Source organism: Falco cherrug, chromosome 3, assembly GCF_023634085.1.
Source record: "Falco cherrug isolate bFalChe1 chromosome 3, bFalChe1.pri, whole genome shotgun sequence".
Lineage (NCBI taxonomy): Eukaryota > Metazoa > Chordata > Aves > Falconiformes > Falconidae > Falco > Falco cherrug.
Window position 1 is genome coordinate 78174487 of NC_073699.1, and position 19139 is coordinate 78193625.

At 38.9% G+C, this 19139-nt stretch overlaps 1 protein-coding gene across 4 annotated transcripts in view; it reads right to left on the minus strand.

Annotated features, from left to right (window-relative positions):
* FHOD3 (formin homology 2 domain containing 3) overlaps nt 1–19139 on the minus strand; it is a 415647-nt gene that overhangs the window by 22884 nt on the left and 373624 nt on the right. For all 4 annotated transcript variants that reach the window (XM_055705739.1, XM_055705737.1, XM_055705738.1 and 1 more), the window contains 3 exons: nt 10229–10419; nt 8495–8687; nt 262–433 (listed from right to left, as the gene is read on the minus strand). In XM_055705739.1, coding sequence (XP_055561714.1) covers nt 262–433; nt 8495–8687; nt 10229–10419 — 556 coding nt within the window. The remainder of the gene's footprint in view (nt 1–261; nt 434–8494; nt 8688–10228; nt 10420–19139) is intronic.

The following is a 19139-nucleotide window of genomic DNA, read 5'->3' on the forward strand; positions in this document are numbered from 1 at the left end:
GAGAATTTCTGCAGGCTTGGACTCCTAATGTCTCTAGGCACTACTTTGGCTGTGATGCACATGTTAAAACTTCAGGCAAATTCTTCTGCATCCCTGTGCCCCAAATCACCACTTCCAGCACAGAAACACCACTGGGGTGTTCTTCCCCTTCGACCCTTTCTGCTGCGAGAGCTATGCAAGGGGACCATGACCCACATTTGGGCCACCATGTGGCTACCGTGCTACAAAAAATGTGGCCACAAGGAAACTGCTGGCACTTACCTCGGCTGGCCCGGCTTCGGGTGCGGACCCCAAGCGCTGTGGTGCTTTCCCCACCGATGGAGGAAGTCTTCAGCACGGCCTTCATGTTCTCGTGCTCGGCAGCGTCCTCGGCGTATTGCAGCCCCTGGGGCTGGCTCTGGCAAGGGGGTGAGCTGCTGGAGAACTTGCCAGACTGCAGGAGGAAAATGAGTTTGTTGTTTTAATAGAAAACAGCATGGAGAATAGGCCAGAGTCTCAACTGAGAATTTCAAGGAGAAAAGTGTCCTCCGAGGCTTGGTTTGGAGTGCAGCTATTCTCAAAAGAGCCAGGCAACAGTTACTCCTCTCCCAGTGCATGCACCCTGGACAGAATGAACTGGAAACAGGGTGACAGCAGAGAGCAGACACAACCAGAGAAAAACCAGATGCATTAGCTCAAGCTTTATAATTTTGACGTGTCTCCTGTCTGAGAGTATAAGGTACAAAGCAAAGACCTGCTCTGAAACCTTTGACCCAGGCTGGGCCCAGGCCGGGCCTGAGGCATGACACCAAGGGGGACAGCATGAGACACAACACAAATAAAAAAATTGTTGGGTTTTTTTTTTCTGTACAATCACCTTTCAGGAAGAAGGCAAAACAGGGAGAGCAGTCTGGGAAGAGACATCTTTCCCTCCTGCCTCTGCAATGCTGCACAGAAAACTCTTAAATGTCTCTAAACCACAAATATCGACAAAGTAACCTTAAGATATGTTACCAGTAACACTGAAAAAATCCCCAGTCCCAAAACACCCAGCCAAATAACTTCATAGCCAAAACACAAAAATTGCAGTCAGCAATTAGAACAAACAAAACCTTGGGAGATTTAGGAATCTGTCCTCCTCTTCCTCAGCTCCACCCCCCCCCCCCCGCCATGATTTCCCTGTCACCACAACTACACGAACAACAGCGGCTGCACCAGCTGGGCACACACAGCACCGGGATGCAGCAGCTCCACCGGCTGCTGAAAACAGCCACCCAGAAATGGATGGAAACAGCACCCGTGGGTACTTGCTACGGAGAGGAAGAGCTCGCATTGCTAGGCTGCTCTCCCTTCCCAGCCTCTGCCTACAAAGGCCTGTGATGTTGGTATTCGCTCCACTGCTCTTGTGTACAGAAAGGCTGAAGCACATTTAAAATACAGTTCTGGCTGCAGAAAATACCAGCTCTGTCAACAGCAAGCCAGCATCAACAGATAATCATACCCCTTGGCATTCTCACTCATAGCAGTCCAGCATTAGAAACTGAATTATGTTTTCTTTTTCCTTTCAATCTTTCTTACTCTGACCAATTCAGCACAGATGAAAGGTGTGCTGCATTCTCTTCTTTCTTCGCATAATAAACAACATTAATTATTCACTTGATGGTACTGAGCCAGTCAGTTAAAGGGATGTAAAGCTGCAGCGCCTTTCTGTCAGAGAACAGTAAATTGGAAGAACAGACTGGGCCGTACTTTCAGAGCTTTGATTGAATCCCTGGGGCTGTCAAGACTGAAAATTGAAAATATTTAATCTGGAAATCAATGACAGGGTGGTTCTATTTTAAGATAATTATTTTCTAGCGTAGGATAGCAAGTTAACTGAGTAGCAAAACAATAATCCCTACAAGGCACTGAGCTAAATATACCAGTGTGAGTTTTATTTTTGATAGTGAGAATTCTTTTTTTGTTAGAAGATTAGCTTGCAACATTTTGATGTGGAAAGTATACAAATTCTAGCATTTCACATGTGAAATTAAAAGACAGAAAAACATTAGAAAGAAACTTCTATGAAAGTGCATGTCATTTTCACATTAAGAATACTCTTGTGTACACAATGGGTTGTAAAGCTAAATCAATACCATCTCAGAAGAAACCCCAAAGGATAAAGTCTTCACATAACTGTTAGCTACTATTCACACAGGTTAGTTAAATGTTGGCATAAACAGGCTAATTAATGTAATTTTATTTCTGCACCCCAAGCTATATGACACAAATCATCACTGGGGGAGAAGCTCTATAGCCAGTTATATTTCACTTCCTAAATGTTCAGTTGTTGCCATAGATTAACGCCCAAGCCTCAGCCTCTTGAGCGAATGATGGCCATTATGAAACACTGAGCATTAAGCCATAGTCTGTTCAGCAAATTGAAGAAAACTGTAATGCTGAACAAAAAAAATGCACTTCCCAATAGAGGCTCCTCAAACCAATAAATTGTTTTGGGTATAGCTAGCACATCATAGTTCTTAAGTTACTTATTCACTCCTTTATTTATCAACCCATTTCCAACATCACCTTCAGGAGCATTTTATGATAAATACATGAGGTACTCTATGGCTCACCTCTATGGTGACTGAATTATCTTATTCACAATTCATACAGCAAGGAGAACCATTACAATTTGCTTTGCATCCCTATATCCTGATGCTTTGGAACACTTTATAAAGTAATACCATTTAGATTTACAGTGCTTAATAATGAGTATGAAATTATCATGGTAATGAACAGCCCAAGGTGACTGATGATTCCCATAACGCTCAGAACACTGATGTTTTGGGTAGTGGGGATACTTTGCAGTTTAGTAAACAGACATTAAGGAAATGAAATGAGGAAACTTAAAATTCTTAAGGCCTCAGATCAGGATATCCTTATTCAACAGACCAGGTATGCATATGGTTAAAGCTTACTGTAAAAATGCATTCTTATGACTGAGCCAAAGAGCTACAAGAAAAATGTCATGGTTCATAGTTCCAGTTGAGCAGATGGAGTTGAGCAGTCCATAATATCTAAGTTAGAAATTATATGTCACAGCACACGGGGGACATGGAAATTACATGCTTTTTCAGAGAACCATACCTCAGCATCCTCTTCTTCATCAGTCTGCCACTGGAAACAAAGGACAGGGTGGAGAAGGACAAACAGCAAGATTTAGGAAAGACAGTATGGTCAAACCACAATGGAGTAAGAGGTAACCATGGTACTGTTTACGCAGTTATAGGAGGGCACAAAAATACAAGGTGTATAAGGAATTAATTCCTTACACAATCAGCTTGCTTTTTCTTTTTAGTTACTTGTATGTAGAACAGACTGTCCCTCTCAGTAGTGTATGTAAAAATTTCCTGATTTTTCTTAGAGAAATGACAGACTGAAACTACCCCTAACCCATCCTATTTCTCTCTGCTGAGTCATGCGGTTAGTTGTCCACTTTTTGCCTGGTGAAAATTTAGAGCACTAGGAAGGACTCCTTCTCCTTTCCCAGCTCTGTTCAGCACAGGGAGGTCCTGGCTGTTCTTTCTCCCAGTGCAGAGGTCAGCTTCTCGGCAATTCATTTTCTCCATGCTTAAGTGCTTCTTTTAATTCCTTTTCTTAAGCTGGGGGTTTTCAACTTCCAGTTTAACAGAGCACTGAAATAAAATGTTGAGTAGTTTTTGAATAAATGCTTAAAGTTTTTCAGTAGCTGCCTGATATAAGATCCTGGAAATTAGAACAATGCAATTACCCTTTGTCATTCAGGGCTTTCACCCTCTGTGACAGCAGGCATGTAAAACTATCTTGACAGTTACACTACATTAAATGCAATGGGCATACCAAAATATTGTGGAATATGGAGTGTTCTTAAATTTGGGTATTTACAGGGAATTAGCAAACTATTTAGAGATGTGTTCCAAATGCCTGGGGAATTCTCCACTGGGTTGCAAGATGCCCTGCATGGAAGGTTCCCAAAGTAAAACAAATTTTCTCAAATATTTGGTCTCCTTGTTTCCATAATTTTCAGTTTGATTGCTTATAAAGTACAAACATAGTCCAGAAATTCAATGTATTTTTTTATTTGTGTGTTTTGTTTTGTTTTTTTTAGAAGAAACATTCCATCAGTTCTACTCCCCTCCCTAGTGTTAGTAATACATATTTTTGACCTTATCTCCATCTCAGCTATGATTTCTGTCTGGGATTGATACATTCTGTTCCAGAAACATTCATCATTAAAAATGAAAGCCTGATTTACTTTGGCCCTCAGCTTAGTTTCAGCACAATCTCCGTAAGAACATTAGCTGTGAGAGCGCTGAGCAGCACATTAACATTACTTTTTAAGGGTATGTTTTATTCAAAGAGTGAGATGCTTATTTTTCTTTGGCCACAGTGGCACTGACCGAAAGACAGGCAGATGTTTTTCAGAGTGACCTTGGCAGGTATGTTGCCTTTACATTAAAAAGGTCCACTTGGATTTTTCCATCCCCTGAGGGGCGAGGAGTCATGCCATAAAGCAATTCTTCTGAAGAAGGCCACTGTTCACTTCTTGGCATGAATAAGAAAAAGAAAGGAGAAGAATGGGAAGCAAGAATATACTTGTATTCTAATCCATATGTACATGTATCTACTAAATAAAAGACAGGAGGAGAAAAAATTAAGCTAAACAATATGCAAAAGGCACTCAGGAAAAGGTGAAATAGAAGAGTACACACATTACAAAGAATGTGCTACAAATAAAAGTGTATTCTATTATCACTTTACATCAAGCTAGACTTTTAAAGGGGAAGTCCCAGTTGCTGGCCTTCGTGCCCATTTAATCTAGCTAAAAGTGATTTGCTGTGGACTTACTTTAAGGGCAACATACTCCTCTCTCTTTGACTTTGCTCATCTCCAGTACCCGGGGCATTACCATTTCCCTTCCTCCAGCTCTGGGTGGGCTTACACCTAGAACCTCTGTCCTTCTACATCTAAAGCTGCTCCAGTGCACAGGAGGAGCAGTTCACCATCCCCATCATGTTTACATGTCTGGAGACCCATTTGCCCCAGCAAATACTAACAGGTGTCAAAGTAGCAAAATAAATAAATCAATTTTTTGTTTCACAAGGGAATCTACCCTCACCTAGACAGGTAAATTCTGCCTTTTATTTCCTTCTTCCTTTCATCATTATAAATACACCAAGAAATATTAATAAATCAGGAAAACTTTAACATGTAATATTACCAAAATACACTGAAAGAATATTGCTCTACTAAATACCTCCTAAAGGCAAAATATGTTAATTTTAGGAAAGAAAGTTTGCCTGATTCTCCTTGCATCCAATATTGGATGTTGCAGAGCAATCTGAGATCTCCCTCCCTCCTGCCTTCACATTTTTCCTTTAGGCTAGCATTTCTATGTGGTGGATTTGCTATTTCAAAATATTATTTCTATTACATAGCAATTTTGGAATTGAAACTCTTAAGTATCGTAAAAAGCAGAGCTTCATAAATCTGAGACAGATGCTTATATTACCTACTGTTATTAAAAATCCTTAAAATCTCAGATTTGTATCTATAATTGCATTTCTTCCCTGTTTTGCTTGCTTGTTATTTTTAGAATGCCTGAAATGAGAGCTATCACTGGCTACAGCCAGATACAAGGTTACAGGGACTAGGCAATTTTCCCTGTGAAACTGTGGCAACTCACTGTTCTCCTTTTTTTCTCCTTGCCCCTCCTCCATCTTTCTCTTTCTTGTAGATGACATTCACCAAGATTTAAACTGACAGTGCTCAGTCCACTTCAGCTATTAAAGAACATATAAACATAAAGATCTCTGCCATAAAAGGCTGAAAAAAAGGCTGGAAATATTTCTCATCTTGTCTCTCAGCCCTACTCTATGCGAGCATATGCTGAAGCTGATGCAAGTTCTCCATGCAAAGAGCCAGCAGACTCTCTCCAAACAAAGAGCCAGCACCCCTCTGCCTTCCAAGTCTGCAGGGGGGACGAAGGTTTAAGAGATACGTGCCTTCTCGTTAAGAACTGGGATGGTTCTGGCTTATTCCTTTCCCATTTTTGCTAAAATCCCTCTTCCTTCTGCTGTAAGGTGATAAAAATAAGATCCTGAGGAAACTTACAAAAGGACAGGGAGATAAATATCAAATAACCGCACAATCCTTCTAGGTCTCAAAATTAAAATTCCACATGAGTATTCCTTATTAGAATTACTTTCTACAAAGACTTTCTTTCCAATGTCAAAGTCTAAAGTTTCTTCTATCATGGTTATGTAACTAGTTGGACATACTGTCAGTGCATTACTGATGTATCTTCCCTTTCCAATGCCTTTAAATATAAAGCACCAAGAAAATCAAGACCAGATACAAACCACCTCCAACACAAGACTACAATAAAACTCCCTTTTTAATAATTCTTCAAACATAAATATCTTCCATCCTGCTGACTTGGAAAGTTGTTTTGAGGTAAATCTGACTTTCAAGTTGTCAAAGGAAGCTGTGACAAATAGTGTGATGCAACTTTAATTCTGTTTTACCAGGTGCTGCAATCAAACAAATGGTAAACAAGGCCATATTACCGGGCTACAGTGAAAGACTTAGTCCTGAAATAACCAGATGGCCACATGAGCAATTTTCTTAAAGAATATTTCGATGAGGGAATTGTAAAGAACGTGGGTTTTTTACTTTAGCAGGCTTTTTGTTTTTAAGTTAACAGGACCGTTACATAGTTGTAAATCAGTGATAGCAAAAAATGCTTCCTTTCTGGGGACCTGCAAGATATTTTCAGATGAGACACTAGCTGTCAGATGGCATTTCATTCTTGTCAAATCTCAACACTATCTTGAGCTGAACAAGACATCTTCCAATAATACATTTTTCTGGAAAAGACCTAGCTGTCTCCTTTGTGGCATTTTCACAAAGTGACCATGGTCCCTGGCTCTGCTCCTCACTGACCAGCTGTCAGCCCCAGGCCTTTTCCTGGTTTGAGAGGGTCCCTTCTCCCTGCGCCCTCAGCCCGGCTGCCAGCGGTCAGGTTTCCTTTTGCCCTCGTGTTTCCTGCAGGAACAGGACACAGAGCAGCTTTCTGCCCTGCCACAGTCAGTTCGTCTGGACAGATAATGCAGAAACACTACATCATATAATAAGAAAACAGTAACTCCTTCACATCTCAGTATTGTTTAAATTAGTAAAAGTTATAGCAACTATCTGAGGAAATGAAAATTTTAATTTACCAATCTCAATGGCTAATGCTATCTTTTAGTTCCTCTAGAATATGACAGGAAAACCAAGAAACAATTGAAGAAAGTGATCTCCGTTCCCCAGTGGTAGTTTTGAAAAGTTGTCTGACTATATTATACCCTTCACATCAAATCAGAGCCTCTTCTTAACCTGATGCTAGACCAAAGGAAAATCTTTTGAGATAATACAGGCTTAACATTTTGTTTAGATGGGACAGATTTCCAAATTTAAAGAGGATATGAATGATTGTGAGTCAATGACTTAAAACCACTCTAAATTTATATCAGTCTTTAAAAAAAAATATATATATTTATAGTTAAACTTCTTTTTTTTCTTTTCTTTGACCTGTGTTGCCTGAGCTGTAAAACTGTAATCAGCTTAGGGCTTTTCAAGCCAGAGGCAGAGGTAGCTTCATATGCAATGAACCATTCACATCTAATTGGGACTCCAGATTTGGATTTTGAGGCAGCTGGAAACTTTTATTAAGTACTGGCACTTCTTAAAACTTTATTTGGATTGAGTCAAACTACATCAACTTAAAAAAAAATAAATTCAAGGGGATTTTAAAGCTTACTATACTGACAAAACTAGATTTATTCTATTAATATGCAAACATACAGTCAAAAGGTTTGCACAGTATCATCTACTTGCAAACATAAATTTGTCTGTTCTTTCAGAACTCCAAAGCAGTCTGTTCCCATAAAATTGGCTGTTCCATGCTTTAAAGTTAAGAAGAAAACTGCTGTGTGTGTGTGTGCATATATATGCACACACACATAAAAATAGATAAAATACTAAGATTAAAGACTATAATAGAATATTCAAAGATGGAAGCAAAAATCCACTTAAATTCAGTTGTAACTACCGAAATGGCTACAATGGTTCATCACTTAAATCATGCCCTCAATTAGGAGTCTAATTTCTAATTCAGTGAGTCCATTCCTTTTCTGTATTCTTGGCTGATCAGGTACACACAGCTCCTGCTGTCCAAAAATTTATTTTGGACACTGTCTGTGCAATACACAGAGATGCTCTTTCTGGATGCTTAATTTCAGTTTATTCTCATGCTACAAACTGTTATGAAGCAAGAAATATACACAATCATGGACTTGCAAGTTTTGTCTGCCGAAAGAACAGAGTTCATTACTTACAGTAGAATAGCCTCTCAAGAATGAAAATAAAGAGTAACAACATTTCATATATGATATTCAATGAAACAAAGTTTTAAAAATCCATGCTGTGAGAGATACATTTTGCCACTTACATCTGTTATCATTTTCCCTCTGGTCTTGTTTCTTTCCCTGTGGTTAGCTCGTTTCTGTTTTTGCTGCAAAACTCGTTCCCTGGTGGTGCGGTATTCCAAAGCAAATTCGCTAATAATTTTGCAGAACTTATTGATGTTGACTTCACGTATTGCATAGGGAGGATGGCCCATAAATAACAAAAATGAGTGAAATCTGGAAAACAATGAGTTATAAATGCAAAGGGAAAAAAATCTTTATTGATGTTTTCTGGAAAAAACCCCTCCACATTTCAGTGAGTCCATTTATTACTTTATTAGCTCCCATCATTTCTTTTGTGCTACAGAATTTTCATGGATGCTTTGCATAACACTGGCATGTTTTATAATTAAAACCATGAAAGTCTAGTCTATGATAACTTCATCCTAGTCCACTTTCCCAGGCTGATGCAAGAGATAAGATGTTTATGGAACTCCATCTACTTTATATGACTAATTTGGCATGTGAATGACCAATTTCATTTCAGTTATAGAAAAAATATTTATTAAGTTTCAATGTTATTTATTTGTATTAAGCAACTTCAAAGAGGCTGTCAGGATGTTGGGGAAAGTCTAGACAAGAAGAATGCAGATTTACAGGCTAGCAAAGACAAGAAGGAAAGAATTTCTGGTTCACAAAACTGACCATAAAATTATATTATCTACCAAGAACTTTAGTTTGGGATACTCTCAGTTCAGTTTTACTGCTTCTGTGGCATTCAGAGCTTTCACACTATTTGCAGCTTTTACTATTGCTTCTATGCTGCATGATTTACAACACTGCACTGCATGTTTAAAAATGTGTGGGAATTCCTTTTAACTCCATCTACATCCCTGATGATGAGTCTTCCCATTCCTAGAAAGACACAAGATCCATTTTTGAAGAACTGCAGTAGTAGTTGCAGGATATAATAGAAAAAAGTTAGTATTTTTCTTATTTGTGCAGTGCATATGATAATCACAACAGGAACCTGGTGAATTCACTTCCCTTCCACTGCAATTGGGATTTCTGCTTGCTTAGAGCATGAAAACCAAATCAGTATTGAAACAAAAGAAGAGCCGAATCAGCTTCTCAAGTGTATATCAAAAAATTTGGGATCATTTAGAATCCAGATCCTAGTTTTGACCACAGCAATTTGGAAATTGTTCAGAAGTTGAAAAATCTCTCAAAATTTCATTAATAAAGCAGGAACACAGAAAAATTACTCAGACAACTCAAGCTACATTTGTGCATTTGTGAACCTAAAAAAAAAAAGCAGCTCAGGTATACTGCAGATTTATCATGAATATGTATATTTCAAAGCACTGCAATGACTGTTAACTCCATTGAGAACTTCATTTTTTTGCTACAGACTGTTCTTGCTTATCAGACAATAAGCCACTCCCCCTCAAAAATATTCAGAGAAGGACAGAAAATATAGCAGCTTAACCATAAAGCTGCTAGCTTTTGGGGACTAGGAGTTAAAAGTTATTGCACCTTGGGAATAAATGTTTGCCTGGATCATTGCTTCTTTTCATCAGAAATATAGTAACTTTCTGGAGTGGGGATCTTTCTTAAATGGCATCTATAATAAAGTATGCATCACATACATCATGGTAACATTACTTTCTGGAATGTGGATTAAACACTTACAAAAAACATATTTATGAAGTCATAATTTATAATTTTAGCAAGTCATTTATTATCAAGATATTGCTGTCACTAATCCAATTCTGTACCTGTTAATTATTCTTCTATGAACAATCTTCAGGATTATGATTCTTTCTGCACAGTCTTTAAGGAACTCAGACATTTTTTGCTTTAGGGCTGGCTTCATTTCATGCTTTGCTATAGCCTTAAGGTGATCCCATGATGCTTTGCACCGTCTTTCCATCTGACACAAGTTTTCCTGGAGCTGTTCAAAGTCAACCTGAAAAAACCAGGAAAGAAAAGAAAATGCAACACTAGGTGAAAACACTGCAGTAGTATCCTTGGATATCTGAACAATGCAATATACGTATAAGAAAGGGTCAATGTAGTGGCAGCACAACATTAATTTGCATTATTAATTACTGCTAAATAATTAAGAAATAGCTTTCTCTGTCACACTTTGTCTAGACATGAAATGCTAGTACGGAAAACTGAATACAAAGAAATACCCATATACATATACACTTAGACACTTGGTTTTAGTTTTGGAGGCCTAACGCCTAAAGATGAGAGATTAAAATATTGTGATGTGTTTTTTCCCTTCCTAATAATTTCATGCCTGCACCAAGCAACTTCATGACTCAGTTATTTCTGAGGTAATGCAAAACTTTCTCTTTTTCTTAATCTTTTTCTCTACTACTCGTAGCTTTTTATACCCTGTCTACTGCTCACTGTTGTACCCAGCCAACACTTCTCCCATTTAGGAAGCAGTTGGATCTATTCCCTAGCCGTGCACTGACTTGTTAACACATGATACACTTCTAATCACAAAATTCATGGGCCAGAATTTTTTAAAGCTCTATTGAAAGTAAATGTTATTTAGTGATCTCAGCACTAACTTTCATCCCTTGTCATACAGCATGAATTTGCTGGCTTGTAATAAGATCATATAATGGCTTTGAAAGCCTCTCAACACATTTAAAATAAATGACTGCATCCTACAGTCACATTCATCAGGACAGAAGCCAACACGTTCCAGAGAAGGTGAGAGAGCACTTCTCCTTTATTCATTAACCAAAAAAGGTGTTCAAATTGCAAGAGTCTATGAAGACATTCAGGATACATTGCTAACAACTGGACAAAATGCATTAATGAGCCAACCACAGCACACAACAGATGAAAAAAGTAGAACTACCCAACATATTCTTGAATTCTGAAGGAGAAATTTATTTTATAATATCACTTCACAGTTCAGGTGAACTCAAGCTATAAAATACAGACTTAACTCTCAGATTCTAAACACATCAGTGTTGGGGATGTTACAGTCTGGTACTCCAGTTAATGCCTTAACGCTAAATGAAAACCAGCACCAGACACAGGTTTTAGTTCACTCTTTTTAGCTGTGTGCGGCACCCACTGCTGAGACCTATACTGAGGACAGCCATAAGAGATGCATTATTATTAAAAAGCTCCTGGTATTCATTTGATTTGTTTTTGCTGTGATTTATAAAGTGATGAATTTTTCCTCTTCACAAGGAAATAAAAACATCCTTTGATCCGTTCTACTATTCAGAAAAGCCCTGCAGGCAGAGCAGCTGTGGGGTTTTTGTTTTCCTTATATCCATATCAATGCATATGTGTTTTTTTTTAAAAAAAGCCCTTTCCAGGTCAGTATTTTCACTGTTGATGATAAACACATTGCTTCTCTCCATAGGTGGTATATCTAAAACACACATGGAGAAAAATACTACTATTCCTATTAAGAAAGAAAAAAAAAAAAAAAAAAAAGCCAAGAGGAGGTATTTCTAGGTCTTATTAGTAAGAATAATCCAGCCTAGTTGGGGAAATCTTTCAGACCCTGAAGCAGGGAAATTAAATTTTATGACATTTTTATGACAGCTGAAAACAAAATGAGTTTTAATCTATCAAAAATCTATCAAAAAGCTCTGAGGGTCAAGCCTGTAGGGTTTCAAGAGACATATTTGGAGAACGGTATATCTGCAAGGAAAAGATGTGGCAAATTGCCCACCCCTTGAAATCTTCTAACAGCCAGTGCATTCACAAGAGTGGATAGTTCCAGCAAGGATTGGGGATGGCAGGTTGGGCTAAGGGATGCACAGGAATTTTCTGAGTGCAAACAAAAATCTCTGGAGAAGTTCTAAGGAGACCACAGCAAGAAGGAAAGAAGGATGCCACCTGAGCCATCCTGGAATAAAACCTGTAGAGCACAGGTGACTGCTCCAGCAAAAATTGTAAACTCCTAGGAGTAAAGCAAGAAATGCAATATAGGATAATGTGCCTGGGCATCCCCCACATGAAAACTGTTCTGTGCCAGCAAGAATCTGATAAACCTTCATCAAATCTGAAATGTTCTGGCTACCAGCTCTCCAGTTTGGTCAGAGTGTGGACAGAAAGGAATACACTTACAGAAAAATACCACGTGTGAAATATTAAAATTCAAAATTTTTCAGAGACAACCAGGTATCCCACCTGGTATTTCATGAAGTGTTATTTCACCAGTGCAAATTTTGAAAGTAGACACAGAATCCAATTCAGTGTGCTCTCGATCTTACATGCAAGGAGTTAAGTGAAACTCCTTCACACATAATATACCATAAAACAACCCTTTCTCCTATCCAAGGCGCAGAAACTGCCGCCCAACAGAGCACCAGGTAACAGCCTTCAGATCTTTCTGTAGTAGAAAACCAAGTAACCCAACAAAAAGGCTATCAGCCTGATGACAAGATTTTTCCTACTAAATCTTGCAGAAGTGAGATATTACACATTCAGGCTGCATTGTCTCAAAAGGAAAATTCTGAAGCTAAAAGTATTTGGACCGTCCTACCAAATGTATCAAAATGTGATAGTCTGCAGCTTTAGAGTACTATCTGCATGACATTTCAAACCACAGAAAAGAAGCTTTCCCCCTCCCTTCTTCTAGCAGCAACACTGATCTGATACTCTGTAATGGGAAACAGCATAATGTGACAAGCACAGTCACCATCACTGTATCTCCTCTCTCCTTCATTTACATACCTTACCTTTGTGTTTCTCTGCCATCCCCTTTTTTTCTTCACTGCTGGTGCTCCGATAATAAATTAGCCATAAATCTCTTAGCACAGTAAAGCCAAAGATCCACTGACCACTGATTTTCTACTGGACTCTCCCGCAATTGCAGACACTTGTACACAGAATCCAGGTGATGTTTTTTTCATAGGCTAGTGGAATATAATATCCAGGTTGCATGCCAGCAATTACTGTATTTTAAGTGTATGTATCAACTCTCACACAGACTGGCTTTCCCTGGCTATCTGAAATAGCAGTATGTATTTTTAACTGATAAAATATACCAAAATCCTATTGAACATACACGCTTATTCTGCAAAGTCTTACATTTTATAAGCCTTGTAATGTGTTGGAATATTAATCAAAAGAGACAGCTACTAATTCCCTCAATTATGAGCACCAGATTCCACTGAAAAGCAGGTTCCTAAGGAATTTGTCATCCTCAGATCCTCTACTCTCTTCACTATGAAGCCAAATGCATCATGGTCATAAAGAAGCTTTTATACTATTCTGAGTAGCAGCAGTCCAACGACAACGTGGCCAACAAGTTCCTCCATTTCATGCACATTTCTGTCATAAAACTGCAGGTATTTGCATCAATGGAAAATGTAAGTAAAATACAAATCCGTCTGAAAAGCAAAAATTTAGCCTCACTTTTACTGAGGTAGCCAACCATGAAAGATAAGCACAGTGGTCCAAACCTAGATCTAATATTTGTGCATAAATGTTTAAAAGCAGTCACCTTGCTCAGCAATATCCTTGCCAATTTCTTTTTTTTTGGTAATTTTTAGTGTTATTGTTGTTCTGTTAGGATGTGTTCTAACACTGAAAGTGTTATATACAAATGTATCAGTAACAATGGTGCTAAATGATCCCCCAACTACATGTTCCTATGATAAGGAGGACAAGAACTTGTATGGAGTAATAATGACAATTATTCAGTCTAATATGCGTAAAGGAAATGTGAAAAGGCATCATCCACAGTACCATACTACTTCCCAGACAGTCCACACAGCATTCCCAAGGCAGCATGGATTGCACCTTCTTATTTACGTGTTTATTCCCAAAACTTTATTAAGAGAATTAATGCTGCATAGTGGTAGAAAGATATGATTCCTTTTTTGGTTTTTTGGTGGTTTTTTTTTTTTTTTTCATTCTTCCTCTCTTGAAAGGAAAGATGCACCAGTTCTTGCCCAGCGGGAAAATCATGCTGGGACTAAGAAGGATTTCAGATGAGTTGCGGCTCCAGGAGATCTCAGCATAGGAGGTGCTCGGACAAGAACTGCTGTGGCATTATTTTATAACTATACTCCACTGAATAAAAGGAGCAGGAATCTGAAATGGTCATTACAGCTTTCTCCCTGGATAGCAGTGCACGGATGTTGTGTCTGGCCCCAGGATTTGGAGGGAAGTGGAAACATAAATTATTCTTCTTCCTCCTTGGTACATGTATGTGCAAAACATGTGCAGCTTGCTGGTTCTGCTTACTGTTACCTTCTGCTACAACTTTAAGAAAAATATCACCTTTTCTCCCTCAGGCAAAAGAATGAATGGTCTTAGGCTGTTATGCAAAAGAAAAATATATTTTCTTTCAGACACTATGTAATGTTTATTTTCATCTGCAAACCAATTTAGAAAAAGCAACTTTCTAAATGCTCCTTGGATGTATTTGATATCTTCCTCCTTTCTCTCACCAGTTTCCTCTCCATTCACAACCACATTATCTGAAAAGTATTCAGAACTGTTTGTTACTTATCTGTGAATCTCTCACTAGGCCCACTGTTCAGTCTTCTGAAAAATGCCTTTGTAGACACTGTTGCATCAGAGTGGAGTAGCCAGAGGCAGCCTATCCAAATAGGATTTAAAGACTAGTTTATGTGATACAAGCCCTTCAGGGTCTGCCTCATTCAGGAAACCATGGCTATAAGCCACTAATGGACAACTTTAAAAATATAAAAATAATATACATTTTTCAAATTAATGCACCACCATATTTTGCACAAAAGACACTCAGACCAAGAATAAAACCTTCCAACCACATGTCAGCAATGCCAGGACTCATTTTAATCACTTTATATCATTGTTTATTGCTTACCACTAGAGTAACAGATGACTCTGCCATAAACAACACAAAAAAGAATTCTAATAAGTTTCTCACTTCATTGGGCTGAGGATTCAATATTGCACGATACACCTACTGCCCAAATTACTTCTGCTTTCGCTGGTTTTCACCCAACTCAAAAACCACCACCACCACCAAACAGCTCAGCATGTACTTCTCTGCCCTACAGGTTCCATGAACATTGGTCCTTTAAAAGGCCTGGTTTTTTCAAGTTCAAATCCATGCCATACTTCCAATATCACCTGCTGCATATACAAGTTAAAAACTTTCTAATTAATGAAATACTAGACCATGTCTCAGTCATTCAGGCAATACATGTCAGGGAGCCTTTCTGGTCTTTGGGTTGGGATGTCATTTCTCTGTGTGGCCATAAATACTCATGGCAACACAGAAACTGGACTCTATCATTTTTTGGGAGAGAGAAGAAGGGTTGCTTTGAGGTGACATTGGGAATTAAATGCATTGCCTTAAACCTGAAGCGCCTTCTGCTATGTATTCCCTAGGGCAGCATATACAATTCCACGTATGCATTGCACAGCAAACAACTGTAGCCCCTGTGAGATAGCAGGTCATCTTTCTCCAGCATTCCCTCAGCTGGAAAGTGCGTTACACATTTCCTCTTCCAGCTAAACCTCCTCTAGTGTCTGGGCCAAGCTCCACCACTACTCGGTACAAAACCATCTTAAAATCAAAGATGCTGCTCCTGATGATACTCATGTTTCCTACCTCCTGTATTTATATTCAGCCCTTGAAAAGGGTCAAAAATGTCACAACTGGATTGAAGTAAAAAAACGCAAAACAAATAAATGAAGGGAAACTGGTGAAGCTGAGGTTTCTGCTTAAAAAGCACTTCTTTTCAGAATCCCTGTAAAATACCCAAAATTTTTGTTCTGAAGGCCAGTGAAAAACTTGTTGTGAAGCCTCAGTATCCTTAAGTTTTCTATTGCTTGATACTATATTTATTGTTTATTGCTGCAGCCTGTTTCTTTTAGTGGTGAACATATAAAATCCAGATATTTTGTAAGGAAGACCTAGATCTCTGCATTTTTATCCTACCCACAAGGTGCATTAAATATAAGACTGATGCTTTCACAATGACAAATGTTGCCTTAAATTAAAAATAAAGTGACTACTATTTCATACACATCATAGAAAGATATACATAATCATAGACAAAATCTCTCTTTCTTCAAAGTTCAAGAAAGTTTCTGCAGCAGACCACAGCCTAGTCTGAGCTGTTTATAATTTAGGGTCAGAACATTCATTTTCACATTATTACAGGGATGCGTTCTGGCAGGGAACATGAAATATTCCTCTTTTCCTGAGCTGGTTCAGTGCCAAAGGAAATTCTGAGAATTGCTCCTTGCAAACACACTGTCATCTGAGTGCTGTGACCTCCTGTGGCCTATGTTCAAAACTCTGCCTCCTCCCGTATTTCCACACTGGCTTGCTTGTCACTGAATGTCACAAGAATTACCCCAAGACCAATGTTAGTCTGACTTGCATGATGTTGGTCACATATTACAAGTGAAGTAGATGGCAGCTCTCAAAAGAAAGCAAAATGTAAAGGAGGTTCTGTCCAGACATTTGTAATTCTAGGCTAAGAGGTGGGATTCTGCCACAATAATTCTGGAAATGAGAGCACCTGAGTCAATCCACTAATTAAAAATTGAAGGATGGGGTGGTTACTGAAGTATGACCAGATGACCATACCTAATTATATACATCTCCACTGCATTTTAGTTCCTTAAACAATCCACAATAAACACACTAATATGGGATCTTTTTGCAGATGCTGTATGACAGTTCCCACAATCTGGGATGAAGAGGAGCAATACCAGTAAGTGGTGATGTAGGTTCCTTCAGATGGTATTCTGGCACCTGCAACACTACTTGCCAGCATTTCACCTGGAATGTTACTGAAACACCACAGTGCTGTCAGGCACATGTGCTAAACTTAATTTGCTGTCTTTCAGACAAAACCTGAAAGTCTCCTTTGCCACTGAAGATCTTTCCCCCTCGCCCCAGTCTGCCCAGCAACCAGCAGGATCTGCCTTACCCTGCTCCATCTTCACCTTTGCTCCTGCTAGCCCATGCCAGGAACTGTAGCAGCTGCAGGCACCACAAGGAATGATACAACCATAAGAAACCTTGCATTCCCCAACCACTTTTTTTGATGGAAAATAATTTGACTTTTGGCATTTACTTTTTGTTTCAAATAACATGGGGAAAGCCCACCTTAATGATAATCGCACACAAATACCTCCTATCAAGAGAGACAAAAGAAACCCCACTGAAGCAGCACAGGAAGTAGTATGATCTTCCCTACTTTTTTTTTTTTTCTTCTTTCTCCTTTCACTGCTTTCCAGGTATTAAGCAGAAGCTACAGCACATCAGAAGAGCGCTTCTGTGTCAGCCATCTCCTTTCTCCCCATGCCTCCCTGCCAACTCCCTTGGAGGGCAGCTGCAGGCTTCCTTCTCCCCTGTGTACGCCTTCGACTCATCCTAAGCGTTTTCCTACCAGCAAACCTCGCCCCCTCCCCTGCATTGTTAACAGTTCCTATTGCTTACTTTTAAAAGTTGCCTGCTTCTCCGCTGCCTAGTATCCAAAACTAACCCAAGTGTCTTGCTGCAAGGGGTTAAAAAAAGCCAGAAATTTGGCATCTTGCAAGTAAATTAAACTTAGGGCGAGAAAAGGACAATTACTAATTCACTCTATGGAGCTGGCCAGCTTTCAGATGCATGGGGAAAAATATTTATGGGGTTGAGAGAGAAGATGAACGTCTGTAATAAAAATAGTTTTTTTATTCACTAACAGAGAAGATACTAGGGCTGACGTAACCCCTCCTTGCTGTACTGGTATGGAAGTTTCTAGGAATAATACTGAATTTATCTATAGAAATCTGGGGGTCTACCAGTATTAGGTACACCAGTTCTAGTACAACTCCAGTGAAAAAACAACTTAAAATATGGTGGGGTTTTTTTTTTTAAAAAAAAAAAAAGCAACCCCCCCCAAACAACCAAGTGCTTTTAATCATGGAATACTAGACAATCAGTGCCCTGCATGGTCTTATATATTTTTATACAACTACGAATACTTTTATTTATCTAGAATTCTGGTTTTTGATCATTTTTTCACTTGTTTCTGCTTTTTTTGTGATTTATGACTTTAGTCCTTCAACAAAAAGCCACAAGTTTTGCAATAACCATACCATTTTGTTTCTGGTCTTTCTAACTCCTTTCTGGTGAGGCAGCCTGTTTTCTTTATGGCTTTTTTTCATGGACTAAGGCTCAGGAAATTCTCATATGATGTGCATCTCAGGGGAAGGGGCATCTCTATTTATCTACAGGATGGAAATTGTTTAGCCTTTGTGGTTTCTGAAAGATGTTTGTAGACAAAATGGAGCTCAAAATACAGCCTAATCCACACTGAAATACTAGTTCTCCTTTCCTGTCAGCTTTCCTAAACCAAGATTTCACCTCGTCTGTGAACATTCCCTTGAAGAGGGCAGCTTGGATGGCTTCCATGTCCTAACTCTTTGATTTGTGGCAGCTAAGATCAAGTGGGAATAGAGCTTGTTACAGTAATCCATCAGTGGTATAACACATGCAGGAACATCCCAAGGAGGGAGACCTTGGGCGTCACGGGGAAGGTTAAGGCTATAATTTCTCTTAATGTGATTTTGTCTGGCCCTTTCAGAATTTTGTCCGCTTTGGGCAGGGCCACTAGATCAGCAAACCACAGACTGAAAGACTGTGTTTAATTTCACATGCTTTTAGACCTAAAAATTTTTTATAAGTGACAGCATTAG